The sequence below is a fragment of the Biomphalaria glabrata genome, chromosome 5 (genome assembly GCF_947242115.1).
Source record: "Biomphalaria glabrata chromosome 5, xgBioGlab47.1, whole genome shotgun sequence".
In the NCBI taxonomy this organism is placed as follows: domain Eukaryota; kingdom Metazoa; phylum Mollusca; class Gastropoda; family Planorbidae; genus Biomphalaria; species Biomphalaria glabrata.
The window spans coordinates 22,723,251-22,749,912 of NC_074715.1; the positions used below are offsets into that span (position 1 = coordinate 22,723,251).

Here is a 26,662-nt window from a genome sequence, read left to right on the forward strand (position 1 = left end):
TTTACATATAATGTCACAATTTTTTAAAAATACTAAAGCTATATCTAAATTGAAGAAAAAAAATTTATACTGGTATTTAAAAAAAAAAAAAGGAGTGAGTTCTTACAGTTAAGAACCACACAAAGAGAAAAAAAATCTTCAAAATGCTTTTTTTTTTCTTCCCAATATAGGAGAAAGTTATTTTTTTAATTTAATATAAATCTAGAAATAGCATTAAAAAAGTATTTTTTTAAATGTTAAATTATATTTTTAAATCATTTCAAATTATTCGCTAAATACTTTTTAAAAGCATTGTCATGTAATATATTTAGCAATACACTTGAAATAATGATTCGTAACTATTTATGTTGCAGGGATCTCTCCAAGAACTGAAACATATATCTCAGACATACCCAGTGACTGAAGATGTCTTTGATTTCTCGCCATCTGGTGAACTTGTTATGAATGAATCTTCTGATGCATTCACACCAGATGCAGTAGCAGATAGTGGAACATTGAAAGTTCGAGGAAAGACGTCTGTCAACACAGGTAGAACCATAATGTTACTTGTTAACCCAGGTGGGAATACCAGGTTTCATGTTAAAATTAGTAGAAACATAAATATGAATTCATGTTATTTTTTTTTAGCTCATGGCACTAAGAAAATTCAAATTAAATTACAATTGGATTGAAGAGTAAAATAAATAAAATGGTATAAAATAATATTTATATACATATAAAAATCTATACAGCACTAATATAATTTATATGATTTCTTACTCAAACTTATTTTGCTTAAGACAAAAGCATTTTAAATTTGATTCAGAAGCAGCCATACTATCCAATTCCTGCCTGAAAAATCAGCATATAAAAATTAAAATATGTAATATAATACTTTAATATACGATTAAAATGATACATCTTCATTGCTGTTTAAACTTGAAAAACTGTACTTTCAAAAATCTCAATAAGAAAAAAAAAAAGGAAAATTTTATATTGTTACGAATCTCCCTATCCAGGCTCGCTGCAAATGGCACCAAACGACACCACCAACTGTAAGAACTTGACAACTCAGGGCTTGAAAATAACGTAATAGTTTAATGTCAATAAATAACAGCCAATACTGTACAATTGGCAGCACGTAACACAAGACTGTACAAATATCTCTCCGCTGTATCAACTCTTGCACTGGTCTCTCTGTCTCGTCTCGGACTTGTACTGAGCCGTTGTAACGAACTGTAGATCGGGATGTTGTCACTCCTGGTCTCTGATACCTTCGCTCTTTATATAGGGTCCCTGCTGGCCTTCTAGAACTGGACAGAACGTCGCTCGACCATTCTGGGTAGTCAGATGACTACATCCCTCGTGACACTCCTGAGCTCGGTTCACGATGTCGATCCTTCCCGAACCATCATGTTGCTACTCGTCTCGGCCGATCGTCGAAACTCGTCACGGTTGACCGCTCATCTAGCGCTGGCCTGGGGCGATTTGCGTCGGCTGACTACACACACACACCACCACCCCCATCTGTGCCACCACCAGGTTTATAACAATATTCACTTATATACTATTTATTTGTTCAATAAATGAAGAAAGTAAAAAAAAAAGAAACTATCCCTGTAGTGTACAGGATTAATCAATGTGGTGATGTTTGGAGTTTTTTTTATAATGTTTGGATTATGTACTCTCATATTCTGAAAATATCAGTTGTTTTAACCTATCTTTAGGTTATTAAAAAAGCAGAGAACTTTCAATTCACTTTTTTTTTTAGTCTTGAAAAAGAAAAAAAAAAGGTATTTGTGTTGGAATTTTTAAAGTTTGTTCCTATAACATTTAAGTTTCATTGATTAATATTTGGGGCAAACATTTATTGCTTTTATAAGAAATGTTTGTAAAAATTCTATTTAGAAGTTTTATAAAAAGCTATTCAAAATTATTTCCTTTATTTATAAACTTTACGCACCTAGTTTAGCATATCATTTTTCATGCAGGAAAAATATATCTTTTGTTCTGTCCCTTAGTTTATTGACCAGTTGTTTCTTGTTTGTGTCTAGATCAATTGATTGGCTATAGTCCTGAAGTAGAACAAAGCATCCACACAGCAGCTGCTGGAAGGCCAATTCATGTCATACAACTTTACAAGCCTGAGAATCAATCTTTAGGATTCTCTGTTGTTGGAATTAAAGAAGAGTCTAGAAATGGTCAGCTTGGAATCTATGTCAAAGATATTCAACCCAATGGCTTAGCAGCTCGGTAAGCTCATTTTAAATTAAATAGAACTCTACATTGTTTCGTGAAAGTTTGTCAGTTAAAGTTATGATTTGGTAAGCTCTTTAGTGTTTTTGACAGATTTTTAAAAATTAAAAACTTTAATCATTACATGGGCCACACTGTCTCTACAGGGCATTGTCCTATACAACTGGCCAACAATTCTTCACTTCGCATGGAAAAACTAGAAAATGTATTCCATTATTTTAAAATACTTCATTCCTATCCAAAGTAAATTTCTTTTAAAATCAAGATAAAGTAAAAAGGATACTTGAGCTGTTTATTCAAGTCAAGTTTTCAAATGTTCTCAAAAAAAAAAAAGTATTTTTTCTAGGAGAAAATGTTTTTAGACACAGTTTTCAGAAACATTTATGAATCTGCTTCATGCTCTTAAAGTTGCTCTTCTTATAAGGAATAGATCTAGAAAAGATATTATTAGACCTCAAACTTGTTCTATCTAGACTAAAAAATATAATTGTTTCTGACATGTTTATTTCTAACATTCTTAGCCGAAACATTTGAAATAGTCATTTTAGAGACTAATGATCAAATCCCATGAATGTATCAATGTCAATGTTACTATTGTAACTATTCCCCTAATACCAAACTCTCTCTAAAATATATATAAACAATGTTATATCAAGATGCTTGATGGCACAAAATACAGTTTGTTCACTTAATAAAATAGCAACTGTAAAATAGCCTTATATTAATTTTTCACTATCCAATTGTCACAAAAATTTGTAATATAGAAAAATTACTTTCTGGTAAGATATACAGCCACTTCATGTTGATTATAAAAATTGTATAAGTTGAACAATACTGACTCGTCTTTTTCCTGCACAGTTGTTTCCCTTAATCATGCCAATGCATGGGCATTGAAACCTAGTCTTAAACAAAATTTATTGTTAGATCACTGTTTGTCAAACAATGTATAATAGATACTCATACATAAAATATATCTATTTGAAGCATAGCAGGATCAGAACATTTGCCATATATATATATATATATGTATATACTATAAAGCAGAAAATATGGTGTATGTATGTTTTGTATGTCCCGCATAGAAATCAAAACCCTTTCACCAATCTTGATAAAACTTGGCATAAATGCTCCTTGGGTACTAACTGGAACAGTAACATATGACAAGTAGCCCTAAAACAAGCTTAAGACCCTCAAAAAAAAAGAGTTGCCCAACGCTATGAAAGTATGACTTTTTCATGGATCCAGGTCTTATAGCCATGTTTACATGAGACAAGACCAAAAGATCAAGATCTAATTTTAAGAACTACACTTTGCAAAGATAGTTTTTTTACTTTGACACATGAAAATACAAAATATAGTCCATTGATTTCAGTATTTAATAAAATTAACCTTCAAATTTGTCTTTCAAAAGCATTTTTACATAAATTCATTTCTTATATCTGTGAATTTAGATGTCCTGATGTATTTTATAATCACTTTCATTTTACAAATCTGGTAAACCCATTTTAATAGCTAAATTTATCTCTATTGAAGAAACTTTTAATAAATTGGTTAAACCTTTTTCCAAAGTATTTTATATTTGATATGAATGTATCAGCTTAAAGGGTAAACCCATTTTCCCTAAACTACTTTTATTTTTGTGGCGAAAGAGAAAAACTTGGAAGGAACATTAGCTAAGTTTGACATAGATTTAAATCCAGTCCACTAGCTTAGTAGTACAGGTTCCACTGGCAATCAAATCATTAAATAAGAACAATCTGGTATAAACTTTGTTACATGTAATTATGAGTGAGTCTGGTGTGAATGTACACTTTGGTTTCTTATAGTTATAATGTTTTTTGTTAGGTGTAATGCAAAAATTGTAAGACAAATTTCCTTACGGATAATAAAGATTATTATTATTATTATATCCGGCTAGTATATATATATATATATATATATATATATATATATATATATATATATATATATATATATATATATATATATATATATATATATATTTGGTGTCTGACAATAATGGCAAAAGTAATCAGTTGAGATTTTCATTCTCTTGTCTTTTTTTCCCCTCTCTATTGTAGTGGCTAATTTATTACCTACCAAGTTGCATTTCTTTTGCTTAACTTTGTAATTATGTAAATGATTAAGTAATACTTATTTCACAAAACATTTGTTGTTGTTTTTGTTAAGGAAATGAAATTTAGACATAATGCATCTCAAGTGTTGCGTGTTGTTTTAATAGTTGAAATACAAATATTTATTGTTTCAGCTGTTAATGTCTGCCAGGGGTCTATGTAAGTTTTCTTTTTATTGTCTGCTCCTGTCTTTGGCTAGGGCCTTTCTTTGGATCTCAAATTTTGTTTCTCACGACCTTTGTTATGCTTTCCAGCTGTTTCTTTCAGAGGCTATCAGCTGCTGCTTTCTTCTGTGCTGGCTCTTTTAACATTACAATAAAGTGAAACAATGTCGATTTTAAGTTGCCTTCAAATTCAATCACAAAAAACAAACATAAATCCAATGATGAATTAAATTACATTGAAAAATCCTACATGTAAACTGTACAAGCATAAAGTAGTTTGATTGATTCTAGAAACTTCAATGATTCTTGACCCATTTTTTCCAATTATATTTTGAATAATGACATCTTATTTTTTGATAAAGTTTTTACTTCTGTCGTTGTTCTTATGACTAAGATAAAATAAATAAATACTTTTTTTCTGAATCACTACCAAAATTGAGAAAAATTTGACAACCATAGTTATCTTAGTTTTTAATTTGAATTACTTGCATATCCTGTTGCTGTTACATCAAGTAAATTTTTAAACAAAATTACTTTCAAGTGCCTGCAGGTCATCTTACTTGTTAACTCAGTTTTGATAGTGTTTTATTAGTTTTCTTTTGTGGCATAAACAAAACAAACACTTTGAGGTAGTAATTAATGAAAATGAAGTATGGTGCGGCATTACTTTAGAAGTCATTACATAAAAAAATACATGAAAAGTTAGCATGGTGAGGCATTACCTTAGAAGTCATTACATAAAAACATAAATCAAAAGTTAGCAGGGTAAGGCATTACTTTAGAAGTCATTACATAAAAAAAAAAAATGAAAAGTTAGCAGGTTAAGTCATTACTTTAGAAGATTTTACAATTAAAAAAATAAATTAAAAAAAAAAAGACATATATTTAATATGTTAATGTTATCAAACTTGTCTGCATTTACCTAGGAACTCAAGATGTAATTGTAAGATGTAAGCAAGTAAGAAGTTACACAATAAGTAAAATCACTAAACTTTTTGTATAGAAGATTTGAAACTAAAATAGCAAAAGCAGTAAAAAGATGTACTCATACACACACAACTCTAAACCATAACTTTTATATGCAGAAAAAAAAGATTAAACAATCGATTAGAAACATTCAAAAGTTGAAACACTCTTCTTATTCCTAATTATAAAATGTACATAAGAACATTTTTTCTTTTCCTAAACCAATGAATGAAGTGAATTAATGATATTACACTGTACACATCTGTAGTGTATTTAGCTCCTTCTGTCTCCAGAGACAATGAATGTGCATTATGTGCTCTGTCCTCACACACATTCATAAAGGGACCATGGGTTGCACATTCTGATCCCTCTCTCAGCCTTGCTAATGGGATTCAATGGAAGGCAGTTAGAAAATCAATGAATGGACACAATTTCATTCTCTTTTTGACGACAATAGGAACTCCATGAACAAAATGTGCTGAGGAGATATATATATATCATGCATGCCTGGGTAGATCTCATTTCTGCTGTTTGAACAGTTTCAAATCTATCTTCTGACCATGTTTTAAACTTCTCATAAGTTCTCTGTTCTGCTGATCAACAGTAGCCAGTATGTGTGTTTACATTTTTAAAACTATGTTTTTGTTTTTGCCTTGGTTTTGTTTCGGTTCACTCCTACCGAGTTATTGTTTTGTACAGCTCTCTTTCATCCACTCACTTTGCCTTGCATATTGCTATTGTTTACTAACAAAGAGTATCTAGTAGGTCATTACACACATGTAGGATGTCTTCCATTCCTGCTCCAACATTCCTGCTCCTACTTATCTCTGTGTGATCACTGGCTGACTGGCAAGTCTGACCTACTTAGAGCCACGCGGTTAATCTCGTTAGTCTGCTGCTATTTAATCCTATCCTGGTTCCTGACTGAGGTTAGTCTTTAACTGGGATAAACAGGTGCTCACGCTATCTTGGGACGCTGCTAACTTGGGGCCCGGAAGCTCATTGAAATGCAGTGGACCACTTTATGAACGGGCGAAAGTTGGCTAACTCTCCGGAAGCTATTGATCCAGCTCATTGGCTCAAAGTATTGTGATCAAGTGTTGAGGGGAGAACAAGCAGTTTATTAACACTAGCCGCGTCCGGTGTCTGGGTCTGTTTCTATGTACGTGAGAAGATGGAGGAGGCTATCAGATTCTTTCCAGTCTCAAGTTTCGAAAACGCTATGAACACTGCGAAATGTATTTAATGTCATCCCACTTCCGGTTCATTTGTACTGAGCCTGTATCGCACTGTCATTTGAACAGTTTGTATACAAATAAAAATATTACATTTTTTTTTTATTCGGAATCACAACTTTACAACACATCCAAGTTTATCGATTTAAAGCACGTTGAAATATAGGCATTTCTTACCATTGACAGGCAAATGAGTTTGAACATTTGCACTGCTTGTTTTTCTTTCTCCTTCTTGCTTTGTGTTACAGTTATTATGACAGTAACATGAGCTAGGGAAATCAAAAAGACAGCTGAGAGCTCAAGTGTTGAATGAAAGAATCTGTCTGTGTGATCTTTAGATAGATTGTCACTCAGAAAATCATTTTAGGGGAGAAATATTGTCCTTGAGAATGTATGAAAAATATTAGTGGCTTTTCCTTTTTAAATAGTTTGTCCTAGTTGTTGAATTGGAAGTTTCTAGGTGGATATAATAAGTTTACATGCGGGAGGTGACATCTTGAATACCAAGGTTGACTTGAGTGCTTTAGTACCGGCAATGTGTGAGTACTCTAGCAACAAAGAAGAGGATGTGATGTCTACACATCAGTCAACTAGGCGCGAGGTTTCCATTAGGTGGGCTTTGAGTCCGGCACAAAATGAAATCAATGAGTTTGATTGAAGGTCGCGTGTCATTAATATGTAATGAATCCACTCACAACTGTCAGCAGTACACTGGTTACCTAAGTCAGCAGTTTGTCGTGGCGTTTAATACAATATAGTGAGACTCTACAGTTAAGTTTGTCTTAGTTAATCTATGTTTAGCCACATAAGGGGAAAGTAGGATTTTTTCAAAGTATAATAAAAAAAAAATAAATACCATGATACTATAATACTTTATACTATAAATACTATATACTATAATAACTTCTGAACTTTTTGTCGATGCCATCTCTAACATTTGCAGAGCTCTTCTAAATAGAAAACACATCAGCATAGAAAAAGATTAGACACAATGCGACGATTTGATTTGAAACAAGTAACATTAAAAAAAAAGCTTTATCGTTTACAGACCATATCTACGTTAAGAAGCTGACATCTTTTATAGATTATCTAGACATTAGACATCCTGACAAAATTTAAATTTGATTTTTTATTATACTTTGAAAAATTATAACGGTCAAATCCTACTTTTCCATATGCGGCTAATTAGCTAGTAATTATTTTCCAAAAGATATACATAAATTGTCAAATTCCGTGGAACATTTCCTGATCACCCAGGTTTTTCTTTTTTTTTTTCAGTCAAGTAAGTATTTTCCAGCTGAAGAGAGGAATTGTAAGAATTATCTTAGCAGTTTTTTTTAGATGAACACCACGAACTATTGTACACTTCTGTTAGTGCAGTAGGATGTTATATCTAAACCAAATTTATATTTTCACGAATCAACTTTTCTTCTCCTTTGGTCTTTTCAAAATCAGAACAAGATTAACATACTAAATATAGCATAGTACATCTTTTTTACTATTTCTAATGATTGTTTAGTGTTTCCAATGCTGTAGTTATATTTATCCCCCCCTCCCCCCATTGGCCATCACGATTGGCTGTAATCTGGTTCAGTTGCCGTAAAAGCCATCCACCTTCAATGAAGTCCAGCAGGGACTCGGCGCCTGCAGGGGCGCCTTTATCCAGTTGGTCCTTAGTAAGGCTTTTATCCAACAACCAGGCCTGGACATTTGGATTCTTCATCCCATGTCCTGTCTGAGGGCTCCCAACGGTAGACGCTCATATCGGTTGAATGGGCCAGACCGGACCGTAGCGCGTACACAGTGCACCAACCACCAGAAAGTGAAATGTGTGTGAGCAAGTAATTGTTGATTTGAATAGTTTTTTTTTGTGTTTTTGTTTTCTTTTAACAGATGCTTGCACTTCTTCTTCTTCATCGTTCTCATTGTTATGTTGGAGTGTTCATATGACTAGACCAATACATGAGATGAACTGCGCAGTGGTTTCCAAATCACTGAGCTCTCCATATAGTTTTCTTTCTATTGGGGTGATTTGGGGCCAATGTCTTATACGGGCCTCTTGGTAGAGAGAGCAGTTTTGGAGGACGTGGTCGGCATTTTCTGGTGATACTCCACATGGGCAGATTTCACTGGTTCCAATTTTGAGCTTCCGGAACATGTGTTGTCGCATTCTGTTGTGTCCGGTAGATGCTTGCACGATTTTGTTTACTTTTCTTTAAAGACTTTATTTGAATGTCTTGAGTTGTCTCTCAGACTTCATGGCATGCTTTCTAGAACTGGAAACTTGATCTGTGCACCTGCGTGTGGTGTGTAAGAAATGGAAGATGTATACAGCAAACGCGACCACCTACCAGGAAGCTATGATGGCTGATTAGAATGGTAAGGCGCCAAATACTTGTAGGACGAAAACACTGGCAAGATCTCTGAAATATTTCAAATCTCCTACAGGGCGTCACAAGACGGGCGGAAGAGGGAAATCGAATTCCTATCTTTAATCTTCATGTTAACACTCTTATCTTCCAGCCCACATCTGGTTCCTCCTGAGGCGAAGAGACAAGGTTTGGTTGAGTCAATGATGTGATCTAGACTCTAGCCCCTGTTAGTTCATATGAACGGTCTTCCCCATCACACAGTCGTAATGAAATCCTGACTGTATGACGTACTCAACCTGGTTAACTAGGCGGTCAGGATTCACTTTTGTTAAGTACTACACCATAAAAAAAAGAGATTCGATACCACCAGCCAGTATCGATTTTCGCCTCATATTTAAAAAAAAATCTGCAGCGCTCGAAGCGATTACTCACTCCTAGTTCCTTCGATATTGATTCGACGTTGACACACCGAGTACATATGGTGACTAAAATGTACTACGACCACTGACCAGGTGTTTCCGGATTTACCTTTCAGAGAGCAGCTCTGGCAGTCCAACTGTTAGTTTTAATCATGAGTGAGCGCTGGTTCGAGCAATGTGTTGCGTGTTCAGGCACTTCGGGTGGACTCAGCGCATGCCTACCCAATGCCCGCGCGTTTGCGTGTATGTCTGTGTGAGCGACAGGACGGCCAGGAATTATTGTGACCTGCAGGGAGAGGCATCGCGCTGTAGTTGAGTGCACACTCGTGCTCACGGACCGCTGAATTTTTGTCTTAGGAAGTGGGGGCTTGGATAATGTGATCCCCTGGCACTCACTCACACACAGACTGGAACGTACCGGTGTAGTGTTTTCATTTCTGTATGGAATATATTTACACACCACAGGAGACTTCCTAGCACACACACAGCAGGTTGGTTTACTGTATCAATATGTTTGTATTGATCTTGTGTTTTGTTTAAAGGAGAACTCTAGCTGACCTTACACTTCCCCTCCTCCGTGACAGGTTGTAGTAGTAGTTCAAGTGGTTGGTGAATCTGTGCAAGAGAAGTCGGGGTCAGAGGTTTAGGGTAGACATTCCTTGATAAACAAGGACTGTTGGTGCTAGCACGTGTGTGTTTTTATTTTCCATACACATTTAATCTGGAACATCACACTAAAAGTTGGGATAACATAGTCACTCTGGTCACACACTTTATCTGTAACATCACACTAAGAGATGGGATAACATAGTCACTCTGGTCACACACTTTATCTGTAACATCACACTAAGAGATGGGATAACATAGTCACTCTGGTCACATACTTTATCTGTAACATCACACTAAGAGATGGGATAACATAGTCACTCTGGTCACACACTTTATCTGTAACATCACACTAAGAGATGGGATAATACGATAACATAGTCACTCTGGTCACACACTTTATCTGGAACAACACACTAAGAGATGGGATAACATAGTCACTCTGGTTACACACTTTATCTGTAACATCACACTATGAGATGGGATAACATAGTCACTCTGGTCACACACTTTATCTGTAACATCACACTAAGAGATGGGATAATACGATAACATAGTCACTCTGGTCACACACTTTATCTGGAACAACACACTAAGAGATGGGATAACATAGTCACTCTGGTTACACACTTTATCTGTAACATCACACTATGAGATGGGATAATATAGTCACTCTGGTCACACACTTTATCTGGAACAACACACTAAGAGATGGGATAACATAGTCACTCTGGTCACACACTTTATCTGTGTCACACACTTTATCTGTAACATCACACTAAGAGATGGGATAACATAGTCACTCTGGTCACATACTTTATCTGTAACATCACACTAAGAGATGGGATAACATAGTCACTCTGGTCACACACTTTATCTGTAACATCACACTATGAGATTGGATAACATAGTCACTCTGGTCACACACTTTATCTGGAACAACACACTAAGAGATGGGATAACATAGTCACTCTGGTCACACATTTTATCTGGAACATCACACTAAGAGATGGGATAACATAGTCACTCTGGTCACACACTTTATCTGTGTCACACACTTTATCTGAAACATCACACTAAGAGATGGGATAACATAGTCACTCTGGTCACACACTTTATCTGTGTCACACACTTTATCTGAAACATCACACTAAGAGATGGGATAACATAGTCACTCTGGTCACACACTTTATCTGTGTCACACACTTTATCTGAAACATCACACTAAGAGTTGGGATAACATAGTCACTCTGGTCACACACTTTATCTGTGTCACACACTTTATCTGAAACATCACACTAAGAGATGGGATAACATAGTCACTCTGGTCACATTCTTCATCTATGGAAACACTTAGCACCACATTTTCCAGTCCACCTACAGATCTGTATTTACAATTGATAGGATTAGGTCACAAGATTTGTCCAGTTTGTGTACAAGTGTATCTACATACACTTTGAAATGATTATGCCCAATATAGGAAGGCCTATTTTATTGATACGATTATGTATGTCAGAATATTGTCCTTTGTATGTAGGCCTTACACAATTGATATGGTTATGTCAGGACATTGACCTGTGTATGTAGATATTCTATTATGTGTTTACATTATGTACACCACCCTGTTATTTGCAGATGCATGCAGTGATCTAATGAGTTTATTGTTTGTCTCAGTTCATCCTCTTTGTAGTCGGTAATCTCAGCATTTTTTTTTACTATGTACACAGAGAATGGGACCGTGTCTTCACAGAGACCGTATACATGAAGACACAACTCCACGTAGCACACTAGTCTCTTGTTGGTTCTTTTTTGGTTTTGTTAGTTGTTTTTGTTGTGTCTTTCTGCCAGGTGATAGCGCAATCTCAGCAATCTGATGACTCTGTCGAGAGCAAAATCTACTTAATCTGAGACAAAAGTAACTTTATATATGTGTGTGTGTGTGTGTGTATTGTCCAACCGTGATCCCCATAGTTGTAAACTTCTGACCCTATCTCTCTTACATATTCAATGACTACTAGTAGGTCACACCAGAAAATGGACAATGTATCATTATATCATTATAAAATACCTTCTAATAGAACTATATCCTTTTTTCCCTTTTCTTTATATGTCTGTCTTTAATTAGTTGAACATTTAGTCTGTTCGTGAAGTGCAAGTTTATAATGAAATAAGAACATTTGTGTTGCTTTATGTCGTACACTTTATAGTGACCCATTCACGTGTGGTCTCCCTTAGCATTCAATAAACGTCTACATAAAGAAGATTTGAGTTCCACATTTAAACCATCCTTTATAGTTGAGTTTTTATCCATTTAAAATTCATTCAACATTTTACACCAGTCATCTCATGGGACTACCAATGTCGGCTCAATCAACCCAAGTCTATCGAATTGAAAAAAAAACAACAGATGTTTCTGTTGCAAGAAACCTCATTCCTCTAATTTTACTTATCACGTCCAATTGTCACTACACAATGCAACAAATCAATAGATATATAAAAATTGCTCTCAACGCACGAATTGCGACTCCAAATGTTGTCGCTGGTTCTGTTTAATAAATATGAGTTACGAGCTTTAAAAAAAGTAACAATTAACGGAAAAGAAAACATTGAAAAAAAAACCTCAACGCTACCGGGTACCTAGATTTACACTTGAAATAAAAATGTGTCCAACATTAGTCAGGAGCAATACTGCTTAGAAGAGAGATTAGCATCTAAAAGCTAAGACTTACTCAAGTTTGGAAGTGCAAAGGCTGGTATGACCCAGCAGCATGGGCCTAGACCAAATGTTATGGGATTGAGTTTAAAACCCACTCTTTAATATGAAACTAAAGTAAATAACAGTCACCAAACTTTATGAGCTTACAGTCGGGGGAAGGGTTTAAAAAAACAACAAATCTCCAGGTGATTTTGAGTTTAAAACACCCCAACAGGTGGCTTTGACGATAATAAAAGCCCGTTTTCGATAAAAAGTTTAAAGCAAACTACATCACCGAATTCTAAAAGCGTAGCCAATATGGGGATTTGAGGTTAAACCACCTCAATTCCCATCAAAAGAAAAAGCAAACCTACAATTAGTTAATTCCATGAGTGTAGCAAAAAGAGTTTTTGTTGTTACTCTCCACCCTCCATTAAAAAACAAAATACTAAAGCAAAACTATAGTTACCCATTTCTACCAGTCGTTGGGCTCCATTAATAAAGTGAAGTGAATAGCAGATTTGATTTGCTAGCTACAATTTTATTAATTGATGAGTAGCAGGATAAAGCACTGTATATACACTGTAGATACCTTAGATTATGATTTTTTTTTAGTTTTAAATACCTTAAATAATGCTTTGCGCTGGGGCTCCGCCTCGGATCCAGCTGGGGGGAGCTCACAGCCTCCCCCACATCCCCTAACTGGTAAGGGCGGGTGCTTACTGTTTTCCCACTAACCCCAGAAAGAACCTATTCAATGGTACAAAAAACGTCTGAAAGATTGAGGGTCAGAATGTAATGAAGATTACACACACACACACACACACACACATAAATATATATATATATAAATCCTGGCTACGCCCATGATATGAGAATCATTGTGTATCACTGGTTGATAGATGTCTATGCGAACAGTTGAATGGGCGTGACAGGAAACTAATCATCTCAGACAAACCTTTTCAATCTTCAAAACGGAAGAATAAAAGTCAGGTTAGGAAACTTTGCCAAGTTTGAGAATTCAAGAAATTCATATATCTGCAATGTTAACTATGCAATGAAATGTCACGATTGAAGTAAGAAAAGCCATTCTCTGCTTGTGTAGACGAGTTGAGTGGCAGACATCGCTTAGCTACCTAGCAAGTCCGAGCTGAATAGTATTTGCTGAACTGCACAGATACCGTCTCCCTTCACATGGCCACTAAAGGGATTGGACCAGAATGCACTGAGTATGCTATAAGTATGAAAGATTTGTAAAAAGTACCTGTTTATCTGTATTTGGGCTTTTGGCACATCGGCACAATTTAAGCCATGTCGTCCTGTTTATCTAACCTTTGCGATCTAGAAAATATGGAGACAATGGATTTTGAGTAGCTTTCTAGTTTTTGAGAGATAGATGGTTTTGCAGACCTCACAAAACTTACAGCGGCCTTTCTTCTTTCGGGGGCTGCTAACAAAGCACCCAATCAAATGACACCAAGAAATCAAATGATGCGACATTTTGACCCTTGATTGAGAGAGAAGAAGGGAGATTTAGTATAATATTTTATACCCCACACGACTTTTTTGTAGGCAAAGAGTGTTGTAAATGTTGAAATAAAATGTACAAAAACAAACTTATTTCACATTTACTAAGTATTGAAGTATTGGCCTTAAGACACCAAAAAAAAAAAGGGTAATTTATAAAGTGTCTTTTGTTTAAAAAAAATTATGTATCTAATCCTGTATAGTTTACAAAGTACCAGGGCTGTTGTGTACAAGCGAAACATTATTTGACAAGGACATTTGTTTAAAAGCATTCAAAAGTGTTTTACGGTTGTGGCGACCTTGATGTTTGACCTACAACAGAACAAATCTTCACAAGCTATTTCTAAGATTTGGCTTTCCCACAAATGAAATCTTTTCCTGTTGATGTGAGAAGTGCTTGAGGTCAAGCAATGTTTCATTTCGGTGACGCAGTCTCCAGGAAGAAATCGCCTTCCTTAAACAATAACCACAACTTGGCCTCGCTAAGAAGAACTTAGGTTTATGTATTTGGCAAGCGAGACCGTCTGGACCCCGGAATGACAGATCATCGCTTTCTTATTACTGGAGCGACTCGAGTCTGTGACATTATTCCCCCGAGGGCGAACTGGTCGATGGCACAAATGTAGTCAATTATATGTTGGCTATTGAGGGAACTAGACGTGTTCAATAATAAATGCACTTAGTTTGACCTGCTACAAACAGTGCTGTTGTTGTCTTCGTTAAAACTGACCTTACATTCAAACCAATCGTTTTTTTCAATGTGCCTACTTTAAATGCGAATGTCTCTACCAAACATGCATTGACTTTCATGAAGAAAATCTTTGTTTGTAACGCACTCAAAGTATAAGTGTGCCCGTTTTGGTTTAGCAATTAGTTGAGTAATTATTTACAGTAGAAATAATTACCTTAGATTCATATTCTCTATTTCCCTGACCCCTGTCAGAAAAAAAATAAAACTGCGAGGATATGGTCTTTCTGGAAATGCAAACACTGTCATTTGGGGTTCCCTGACTTGACTTGACTTTATCCTGCTAGTGTCAACTGCAGCCTTAGTGTACTATTGATCACTGTCTAATCTTGTGCTTATACACTTTATAGAAATCGATTCACTAAAGAATTGATGTCTATGGTCACTCTCAGTCCTGACTTTAGTCTTAATGGGTAACCTGATACAGCTGGAAACATCTAGTTAGTTTTTCCATCGCTCTTGGTGGAAAATAATTGAATAGAATTACAGTCCTTCCTGTTGACTTGAATATGAACACTAGCATTAACCACCGGCTACGCTCGTTGATTTGTTTCATGGCTATAAATTGTTTATGTTGCAATGATCCCCCCCCCTTTTTTTTTCTTCTTACAACACTTATAATAAAAATGCCTACAGGTAAACCCTCCCCCATAATGCCTTTGCCCATTAAATTCTAGTATATGTTACGTTAAATTGGACCGGCCCTTAAATTCGAGTATCACTCCCCCCCTCTTCTTCAGCACTCCGCCTTAATAAATAGTCTTAAGTACACTATCTGTTGTTTTTTTTTTACTGCTTTTCAGTTTACATTGGAAATACCGATATTTGATAGGCCTTGGACCTTTTAAACAAAGCTTATATGGGCTCATTTTGTCTGATAAAAACACCAACACCCAATTTAGTTACGGTAAAATCCACACAGATATAACTTTCTTTCTCCCCCCCCCCCCACACCCCATTTTCCCAACTGGTCCCGATAAGTGATAGGATCATAGCGTATTAATATTTTTTTTCGCACTTTCAATCCAACTTCTCGCATTTCAACAATCTTCCTTTTGACCCGTGCATTGTAGCCTACGTAACGTTTCATTGGAACAGCCTGCATTCAAATGCTATCTCATCGACACTCACTCCTAGCCTGAGAATTCTAGTATCACTCCCCCCCCCCCGGGTGACCTTCCCTAAAAAATACTTCCACACTCAATTACTGACTTTTCTTCGGCTTTTTAATTCAGTATTAAAGTATTTTTTGGTCGGAACCCTCTTCTTGTGTTCACTCTGGTAACGCTCTGTCACCCTGCGGTTTTGATCGTGAAAATGGCTTTGTTGTTTTAGACGCAAAGAAAGTCATAATATGTTACATTTTCCTATTTTTTCGTCTACCGCAATAAGTAATAGGGGAGTGGTGGCTGAGCCCTTATAAATATATATATAAGTTTATTGGATTGTTGACGCCATCCTGTAGATAACATTGGTTTCACACTTAAGGCCTATGAGGTTTTCTTTTCCTTATATATATATATATATAAGCCGTATTTTAACGTATATTATTATTTTTTAGTAGTTAAAAGTTAGGCAATCAACTACTGAGTACCGGCACCTATTGCTTTTTTTTTACAAAAGGTTTAAGGTTTACATAAGTGACCTCTGTCACCTTGGATACATTCTGTTTATAGCTTAGGACATCGCCACATTTCTCCTATTGGTTAGGAATGAAGGAAAGACACATTCGTCCCGCTTCTCCTGAATGCTCCTTTGTTGTTTTACTTAGAGATACTCGCAGTGTATTGGTCGCACTGTCTTGTGCTTCACGTGAGCTGTACTGCCAGATGTGGCACACAACAACCTGTGTGTCAGCTGGTGATGGAGCAAGGTGACCCGAGTAAACAAACACATACTGTGAGTAGATCTATTTCCTAGGCTTTGAGCTGCGGATTCAAACAGAGGTTCACTAGCAGTGGGCGGAGGAGGGGGGAGAATTTAAAATCCCCCCGGGACCCGACTTGAAGGGGACACCAAATGAGTGTTTTACTTTAAAAATTAAATATTTCGCAAACTGAAGGGGCCCCCAAAGAGGTCAAGACCCCCCCCCGGGCCCTCAAACGATGGAAAATTCCTAGTTACGCCCCTGTTCACTAGCCTAGTTCGAAAAGTCCAGCATGGGCGATTGAAGATGTCAGTCTTTACAAGGAGCTAGTAGCTACATAATAGGTAGATGGAATAATTCCCATAAGTACATATAGATAGATATTGTTACGAATCTCACTATCCAGGCTCTCTGCAAACTGCACCATACACCACTAACTTAAAGAACTTGACAAGTCAGGGCTCCAAGATACGTAAAGGTTTAATGTCCATAAATAACAGCCAATACTGTACAATTAGCAGCACGTAGAACAGTACAAATAGCTCTGCGATAACAAATATCTCTCCGCCGTATCAAGTCTTGCACTGGCCTCTCCGTCTCGTTCCGGGCTTGCACTGGGTTCAACAGTTCGGGACTGACTTCACACTCTTGGGCTCGTTGTGTCGGACTCGATCACAGAGCAAGATCAAGACGCCGTTCGTCTCAACTGTACTTGACAGTACTCCGCACTGAACCGTCGTAATGCTCTGTACAGAACCACACCGTTGAACTGTGCTGTAGTCGACCGTGCTCTGAACTCCTGTCGTGAACCCGCTTTCTGAACCGTCTTGACTGCGTCGCCTCCGCTCTTATATAGGGTCCCTACTGGCCTTCTCGAACCGGACAGAACGCCGCTCGACGTTTCTAGGTGGTCAGATGACTACAACTCTCGTGACGCTCCTGAGCTCTTGTTCACGACGGCGATCTTTCCCGAACTGTCCTGTTGACACTCCACTCGGCTGACCGTCGTAGCTCGTCACGGTTGACCGCTCGTCTAGCGCTGGCCTGGGGCGATTTGCGTCGGCTGACTACACACACACCACTACCCCTCTCTGTGCCACCACCAAGTTTATAACAATATCTTCTTTTGGTATTTGTGTAGGTAAATGTTCAATAGTTGTTGGTAGCTGTAACATCTTTATATATAAATATAAATATTTATTTATTTATTTATTTCGGTCTTCCGAAAACGAGAATTTTTGTTTTTGAAAATAAAATCTTTATTGGAGAAACTAAATAATGTCAGGGACGCAAAATTAAACTTCACTGTTGAATTTTAAAGCCTGGCTTTTGATCTTAGTTTGAAATTTCTTTTATCACCGCTAGTTAGCCGCCCATTTGTTTTTATAGACGTTTTAAGTCATAGAGACAAGTAGAATGCATTGGCTTAGAAATCCATAGATTGGTTGACAGCCATAGGTTTCATTTGGTGAAAGACACATTTTTATGATTATAAAAACTTGATTTTCAATTTTGAAAATACATTTTGCACTCAATCTAGATCTATTTTGTTGCATGGCTTCAAATTGTTACAGTTATTTTTTTGGTATAGTTGTTTTCACCAGAACACCCTAATAAGCTAAACTCATCTATGTAGCATAGATGTAATATGTGAGAAAGTTTTGTGTGTAACATAGATGTAATATGTGAGAAAGTTTTGTGTGTAGCATAGATGTAATATGTGAGAAAGTTTTGTGTGTAACATAGATGTAATATGTGAGAAAGTTTTGTGTGTAGCATAGATGTAATATGTGAGAAAGTTTTGTGTGTAACATAGATGTAATATGTGAGAAAGTTTTGTGTGTAGCATAGATGTTATATGTGAGAAAGTTTTGTGTGTAACATAGATGTAATATGTGAGAAAGTTTTGTGTGTAGCATAGATGTAATATGTGAGAAAGTTTTGTGTGTAACATAGATGTAATATGTGAGAAAGTTTTGTGTGTAACATAGATGTAATATGTGAGAAAGTTTTGTGTGTAACGTAGATGTAATATGTGAGAAAGTTTTGTGTGTAACATAGATGTAATATGTGAGAAAGTTTTGTGTGTAACATAGATGTAATATGTGAGAAATTTTTGTGTGTAACATAGATGTAATATGTGAGAAAGTTTTGTGTGTAACGTAGATGTAATATGTGAGAAAGTTTTGTGTGTAACATAGATGTAATATGTGAGAAAGTTTTGTGTGTAACATAGATGTAATATGTGAGAAAGTTTTGTGTGTAACATAGATGTAATATGTGAGAAAGTTTTGTGTGTAACATAGATGTAATATGTGAGAAAGTTTTGTGTGTAACATAGATGTAATATGTGAGAAAGTTTTGTGTGTAACATAGATGTATCTATCTAAAATGTAATAAAGATAATTATTATTTTTATTATCATCTATCTATCTGTCTGTCTGTCTATCTATCTATCTATCTATCTAACAATCTATCTTTCTATCTGTCTGTCTGTCTATCTATCTAACCACATACATACATCTTTCTTTCTGTCGTCATTTCCTTTCTTGTGTCTGCACTAGAGCTTCTAAGGCGTCTGTGTATTTGAGAATGTGACACAGAGGTTTGAATGCATCAAGATTCTGTTGTTTTTTTTCAAACTTGTCCTGGGTGTCCACCTTTGAACACTCGGACCATTTGTAGACTAAGCTGTAACCACACAAGCGAGAGAGTGCGGAATAAATTAATAAGCAGGAAGTGTGAGCTACTTTTGATGACTGTCAGAGATTGGGCCCCAGGCTCAGACACGACGAATTCAAGAACATTTTATAGTCGTGTTTACTTTCTGGTGAGGGAGAACTACAGCCAGATAATCAATAGAAATCTTTGCGAACTGGGGAGGGATGGAAGGGGTTAACAATTAATGGTATTTGCTATATATGTATAAAGTTAGGTGCATGTATGAATTTATGTATGTATGTATGTCCCTAATTGAAATCAAAACCATTTGACCAATCTTGATAAAACTTGGCATAAATGTTCCTTGAATACTAACTGGAACAGTAACGTATGTAAAGTAGCCTTCAAAGCTTAAGACTGTCCAAAAAAAAAAGTTGCCCAACTCTATGAAAGTATTACTATTTCATATAGACATGTCATATAGCCATGTTTACAGGAGACGAGATCGAAAGGATCTAGATCTAATTTTAAGAACTACATTTTGCAAAGATAGATTTTTTTTTACTTTGATTACTTTGATTAAAGAACTGACATTCGAGTCTGTGTGAATATATCTTCTGAGCTCATACACGTATCTTCATTAAAACAAGAAAAATTACATTTTGATAAATCTTCTGGAATGGTTCTTTTTTTTTTTTTTTAAATGTCTGGCTCTGCTCTTTTCTCTTTTTTTTTTCTTTTGTCTACTTGTGCATGTCCATTCATGGGCATCGATTATCCGAGGAAATTTTTTAACGAATAAAAAGAAATTTGTGGTGAACCTGAATGTGTGCAGGCAAAGTGACATCTGGTGTCAGGTCTATCTTGATAGGGTTTTATTCATAGATCTATTCAATCCACGTAGGAACCAATAATATAGATGTTGGACGCTTGATGTCTTGTCTGTTGTGAACCATACAATGATAACTCACCAATCTAAAAACTCACTGTAACAATGGAATTAGGTGTTTCATTGCTGCATATATCTTTAGAAACTGTGTCTGATGACCCAATATTGAAAGTATGCTGGAGATACTTGTTAAGGTGAAGAATTAACAGAAATCCACTAATCATACAAATGCAAAATAAACACTTTATTACTCCAAGTAGAAATTACTGAACACACACCATTTATACACAATATCACTTAATGTCAATAATAATATAAAAAATCCCGTGGCTATTTTTTACAAAGCTTATATCAACTCACTCTGTCTGTCTGTCTGTGTGTTTTGTCTATCTGGCTAAAAGTTTGTACACGTCATTTCTCCGACACCCTATCTTGGATCAAGCTGAAATTTTGCACAATTTTTTCTTTTACCTGACAACACAAGAATCAATTTAAAAAAAAACAAGCAGTTAATTAACTATTGGTAATAAATTACTTTGTTTGGTATCTTAAACAAGGGAAAGAAATAGTGCTTGATTGAAGTGGTGGTATAAGTTGAATTAGTCCCCTTCATATGAGGCTGCCGTCTGAGGTTTAGTGAACACAAACATGAAATAGAAACAATACAATCTTTCATGTTCATAGACTCTTCGCTAGCAGAGTGGCTTGAGAAGCCTGTGAAGGCTTTAGCCCACGTTGAATTAAGGTCGTTCCCTTAAAAAATAATTAAAAAGCGATCATCCAGATACCCCGTTCTTTCTCCCCCTTTCCAACTGGTCCAGACACACAGACAAGTGATAGGATCATAGCGTATTGAGAACTCTAAAAGCATGAAATTGCGCTTAAACAAAAAAAAATTCTAATCGCCAAGATTTATTATTGTTAGTCTATATCTAGATCTATTCCAAATTTAATTACATGACTGATCCAAACTAATTGATACATATTCATATAAGCTTTTTTTTTTAAGTATTCTTTTGTATATATTACATTACACTTCACTATTTGATGTTTTCATTTGGAGATTTATTCCTTTTCATAGTAGTTATTATACTGATTTGAGTGTCTCCACAATTGTTGTAGTTTTTGTAATAAAAGTATCCAATACAGTGATTCCCAAAGTGGTCTATATAGAACCCCAGGGGTCTACGAAGACTTCCAAAGGGTCTACGAAAGTGAAAAAAACAAATTGGGAATCTATGAGATGTCCACGGGGGTCTACGATAATAGATTTCATTTAAGCAGGTCGTGACTTAAATTTTTAAATCACATTAATGTAGTTCTTCACATTAGATATAATTTTTACCTAAGTTAATACTTTAAATATTTTTCAAACGAAAAATTGTTGTATTTAATTTCAATTATTATTAAAATAACTTAATTTTGTCTACATGTAAGTAATGTTTAGCAAAAATGAGTGTAAATTGTATAGCGTGATTAGTTAAAATTGTTCCTTCCTTCCTTGTTAAACAAGCGGTTGCCACTGGCCTTTTTTATAACGATATGAAACTAATTACGCTGGAGGATCATCTGAGACAAATGTCATCCTGATAAAAAGATAAAGATTTGAAAAAACTTTCGAACATTCAAAGATAAAGTTCAGAATAGACCCACAAAATCTCACTTCGACATCTTATAGAGAAGATGATGGTTTGTGGACGTCTTACAATATCTGTTTACATATAACATAATAGGGAGCGCGTTGGTAGTGGTTAAGCGCTTGGCTTCCGAACCTGGGGTCCTGGGTTCGAATCTGGGTTTTAAAAACTGTTTTGGTATAATTAAAATAATTTCTTTAAGCAACAATACAGTTCAAGGTCACTTCGGTGGCATGAGTTAAAAAATTAGAAGCTTCTAATGTAATTCTTTGCAAACGACATATATAGGCCTACAGTTTCGGATCAGCAGCGTCACAGGCTCTGACATGGTGTAGTGATGTATGCTGCAAACTGCATTAGAGTTGCCGGCTCCTTATTTTTACTCAGCATTGACCCACAAAACCTTTCCCATGTTTGAGTTGCAAGGCTGGAGAGTTTTGAATTCAGTTTTACTTCTGCTAGGTGGGTAGCCAGCCAAGACTAATGAGCCCTTCATGCTCGAAGCTTATTGGTTGAGGCGACAGTTACTCACCTTCGCCCTTTCTGCTAATGAAAACTGCTCCGCGGACTCAAATTTGAGCCACACGTGAAAGATTAAGAAATAGACGAGAAACTGTTCTTTGCAAAACCTTTAACAATAATACTTACGGCAAATTAATTAATTGATATTTAATGTTTGAAGGACAACTTCATAGAACAACACATTCTTATTTGAAACATAATATCCATAGCAACGAATGATGAACGTACAAAAAAAATAATTTCTAGTGTGTTTGGAGATTCCATCAATAAATATTGTTATTTTATTGGCTTAAATTTGAATTTTGTCAATAATAAAAGTTCTCTATAACTGTGTATGTAGCTTTAAATCCCATTTTCATTTTTCAACTCACTTCAGATAGAAATCAGTTTAAATAAACTGTCGGTGAATTTGCAAAAATTTGCAAGATAAGCAGGGGGTCTACCGAAAATAGAAAACATGGCAATGGGTCTATGAGATATCCAAGTTTGAGAACTACTGCAATTCACATATATATCACATTTGGTTACCTGCCTACAGTTTCTTGTAGTTGTGGTCTCTTTTTTTTTTTTTTTTATTTCTGTGACATCGTTCTTAATGTCTGGCATCCATCTTCACTATTTGTTTTATTGATCATTCTGGAAGACAAGCGTCAACAATCTCTCTCTCTCTCTCTCTCTCTCTCACGCACACACACACATTGTGCTCTTCATTCCATGTCCATATAGGAAATCTGTGTCCTGACTGCTACACTTTTTTTTTATAATTGTCATTACCCTTATATACACATACAAGCCCAATATTTTCATAAGAATCGTTTAGTCTGTGTTCCCTTCTTTAATGTCTGAAACTGGAAATGTTACAACTTTTCAGATCCATGCGATGAGTGCATTTGACTTTGTTGTTTCTTACTTTGACAGAGTTGTAAAAGCTCAAATCCAATGGAATGTGTATACTGTGCTCTGTCTGGTGGAGTTTCAAATAAGGAGGATTTAGGTAGGGGAAAGAAGGGAGGGGTAGCTGCCCTGGGCATGGTGGGTACCAAAGTGGGTATCAAGCACTACATTAATTATTTCTGTAGATACAGTTTATTCGTGAATTGACCTCGTTTTGATTCTATGTAAGTTTTGTATTATTTACTGGTGCCAACTATGGATTACGTTCGCTATTGGGTTGGGAAGGGGAGAACAACGACTGGCCTTGCTGCCCCGGGAGCCTGGCACCTTCACAATGCCAATGAAATATTTAATTGAAAATGAAATTAAATATTTTATATGTAATTAATTGTTAATATTTTGAAACCTAATTAGCTCCAGTATATATATATTTATTATATATATATATATTATATATATATATATATATAGGCCTATATATGTATATATATATAGGCCTATATATGTATATATATATACATATGTATATATATATATATATATAATATATATGTATATCTTACTTTATGGACATCAAACATAAGATAATTATATATATATTTATATATATATCTTACTTTATGGACATAAATATCAATCATAAAGGAGGCTGTTCTAGTTTAGGTGAAAAGAGGCAATAGAGGTAGTACTCTTTTCTTTAGGAATTTTAAGAATGTATAGGTTTTGAGTTATTTAAAATAAAATCACAGCTTAAAAGTGAAAGCAGCAAAGAGTTGTTCATTATTTGTTTCAAGAAGTGATACCAATCTCCCTTCAGTGTTTTCATTATGTATTAGATCTGGACATGAACATCTGCTACTAAAGTCTGATTAGTTTTGGACATAACATTCAAAAAGTATTTATTCATTTCATTTCATTTATTCATTTCATTTTATTTCATTCGCTTACATTTATACACACTAATTATGGATGCTTAGATCCAGATAGATCTTGTCCTAACACGTACACATTGATGGTATCTTAACATCCGCTACATTTATTGTGTTGTAGGAACTGACCATCCTAAACGGAGTCATCTGACTGTGTATTATCGTCTTGTAGTGTCCAATCCCCAATATTCGCTTCATTTTACACATCTTTTTTTAGAGACACCCACACACACACACACATATGTCTATGTTTCCATTCCCTCTCTGTGAATATATACATTTCATAGACAAAATAAAGGGGGTAGGGGGAGACCACCTGACTGTAACAGGTTAATGGAATTCTATCTGATCACGCCTGAATACATAACTCCTATTATACTGGTTTTGTCCAGTGGCCCATTTATAGAACGGACTAGTGTCGAGCCACTGTTTTATTCTCATGCCCTGCTTTCGGTTGCATTATGCCCTGTCCAGAGCAATATTGAGTGTTAACTATTGCCATCATCTCAGAGTGTTCGTATCACTATGAAGTGGAAGTTATCTGTCCCTGTTGGATAAAAAAAAAGATGGCCATATTGAAATTGAACCGTGGCTGGAAATCGATTCTCAGAATCTGTTTGGATACTTTATCTCCTAGCTGTCATCGTTTTTGCCACTGTCAGTGTTGAATATAGTTTAGTGACACGGCTGTACATAGGAATGTCAGCATTGATGGCTTTGACATTTACTATTTTGTCAATTGGCTCGTTAGAATTAATTTATTAGGACTAATGAGCAAACAAAGAAATCAATCACTAATAACATGGCTGTGTTACGCTAAGATTTTGTGCAATGGCACCTCTCCCTCCAAGCTTCGGACAGAAATAACACAAAAAAAAATACAACTGACAAGCTTTCATAATGTCTAATTTAATCATTTCATCTCGACGGCATCAAGAGACTTGTCAGACTTTGGGCTAATGTCCAGTGTGTCCATGAGATAACTGCTGCTGATTTGTTGATAGAGAGTTTTGTCCGTGGGAAGACTGCTTTTGATTTTTTGATTGAGTGGGGGGCATCCATTTTTCTTTCTCTCCGGAAAAAAAGAGAAGGAAATGTGAGTATGGTTGGGAATAATTTTGTTTGCATTGAAGTCATGACTTTAGTGACAGGATCAATCAAGGAGAAATTCATTTTGGAAATTTGAGAACTGTCCAGAATCAAAGGTTGTCATGAGCTTGAACCGCCGTGACGTTGTTGTTTAGTCTCAAGTCAGTTCTTCAGTTCCACTCCTGTCTTCTCACTTCACTACTTCACGTTTTTTTTTTTTTGTTTCTCTCTGGGGGGTAGCTACATCTCTTGAACGTTGGAATGGTTGTGTCGCCATTAGTGTAGATTTAAACAGAAAATAATGTTGATTTCCCAAGAAATTGATAAGTTTATAAATTTCTCCTAATGTTTTGTAAGTCCAGAGAGCAATTTTGTAACTCGGTTTTGTAAGTTGATGACAAACCATTCATGATATCTTGCCTTCTTCTTACGACTCATTTGGACTGTTTAAAAAAAAAACCGCTGGACGGATTTGTTTCACGTAGAATCATTTACACAATTTTATTTTAGGAATCCATTCTCACAACTTTTGTTTGTAGAGAAATCGATTCTAATTCCTCCCCTTTGCTTGTGGACTGTACACTCCTGATTACTCCTTCTGTACTTTGATTGTAGGGCACTTGATTGGATTACCGGGCCCGGTTCTTTCATTCGCAGATAATTCAACTTTGGTCAGGGACTTTATAATCTCAGGGTGGGTAAAATGTGGTTCGCGCACAGCATCAGGTAGGAGAAGGCAATATATAACGCTGGTTTCAAAGTTGACACACATATTTGACTACAGTATTTTATTTTATAACGTATCAAATATATAGTTTGATTAGCTTGCTTGAGCTTTATTTTGTTTTTTGTTTAAAGCTAGATTTTGAGTGTTTAAAAGAGACTGTTACAACAAGCCAGTCTTCGATTTAGCAAAGTACTCGTCACGATGGTCTGTTTTTAGTTCCAAGTGATTGCTAACTATAGATCTCCATGCCTAATTTAATGTTAGGAGGATTATATTTCGACAAATTATATCGGTCAAACCAGAGTTTTCCCTGTGTGGCCAACTATCTAGTATTTTTTCCCCCAA

General features: G+C 35.7%; 1 protein-coding gene across 7 annotated transcripts in view; it reads left to right on the top strand.

Moving 5' to 3' along the window:
• Positions 1–26,662, top strand: part of LOC106060106 (multiple PDZ domain protein-like) — a 126,043-nt gene that overhangs the window by 6,923 nt on the left and 92,458 nt on the right. For all 7 annotated transcript variants that reach the window (XR_008778175.1, XM_056030816.1, XM_013217887.2 and 4 more), the window contains exons 4-5: positions 354–528; positions 2,034–2,232. Coding sequence is in view for 6 of the 7 variants with exons in the window: in XM_056030816.1 (XP_055886791.1) it covers positions 354–528; positions 2,034–2,232 (374 nt within the window). In the remaining variant the exon portion in view is untranslated. The remainder of the gene's footprint in view (positions 1–353; positions 529–2,033; positions 2,233–26,662) is intronic.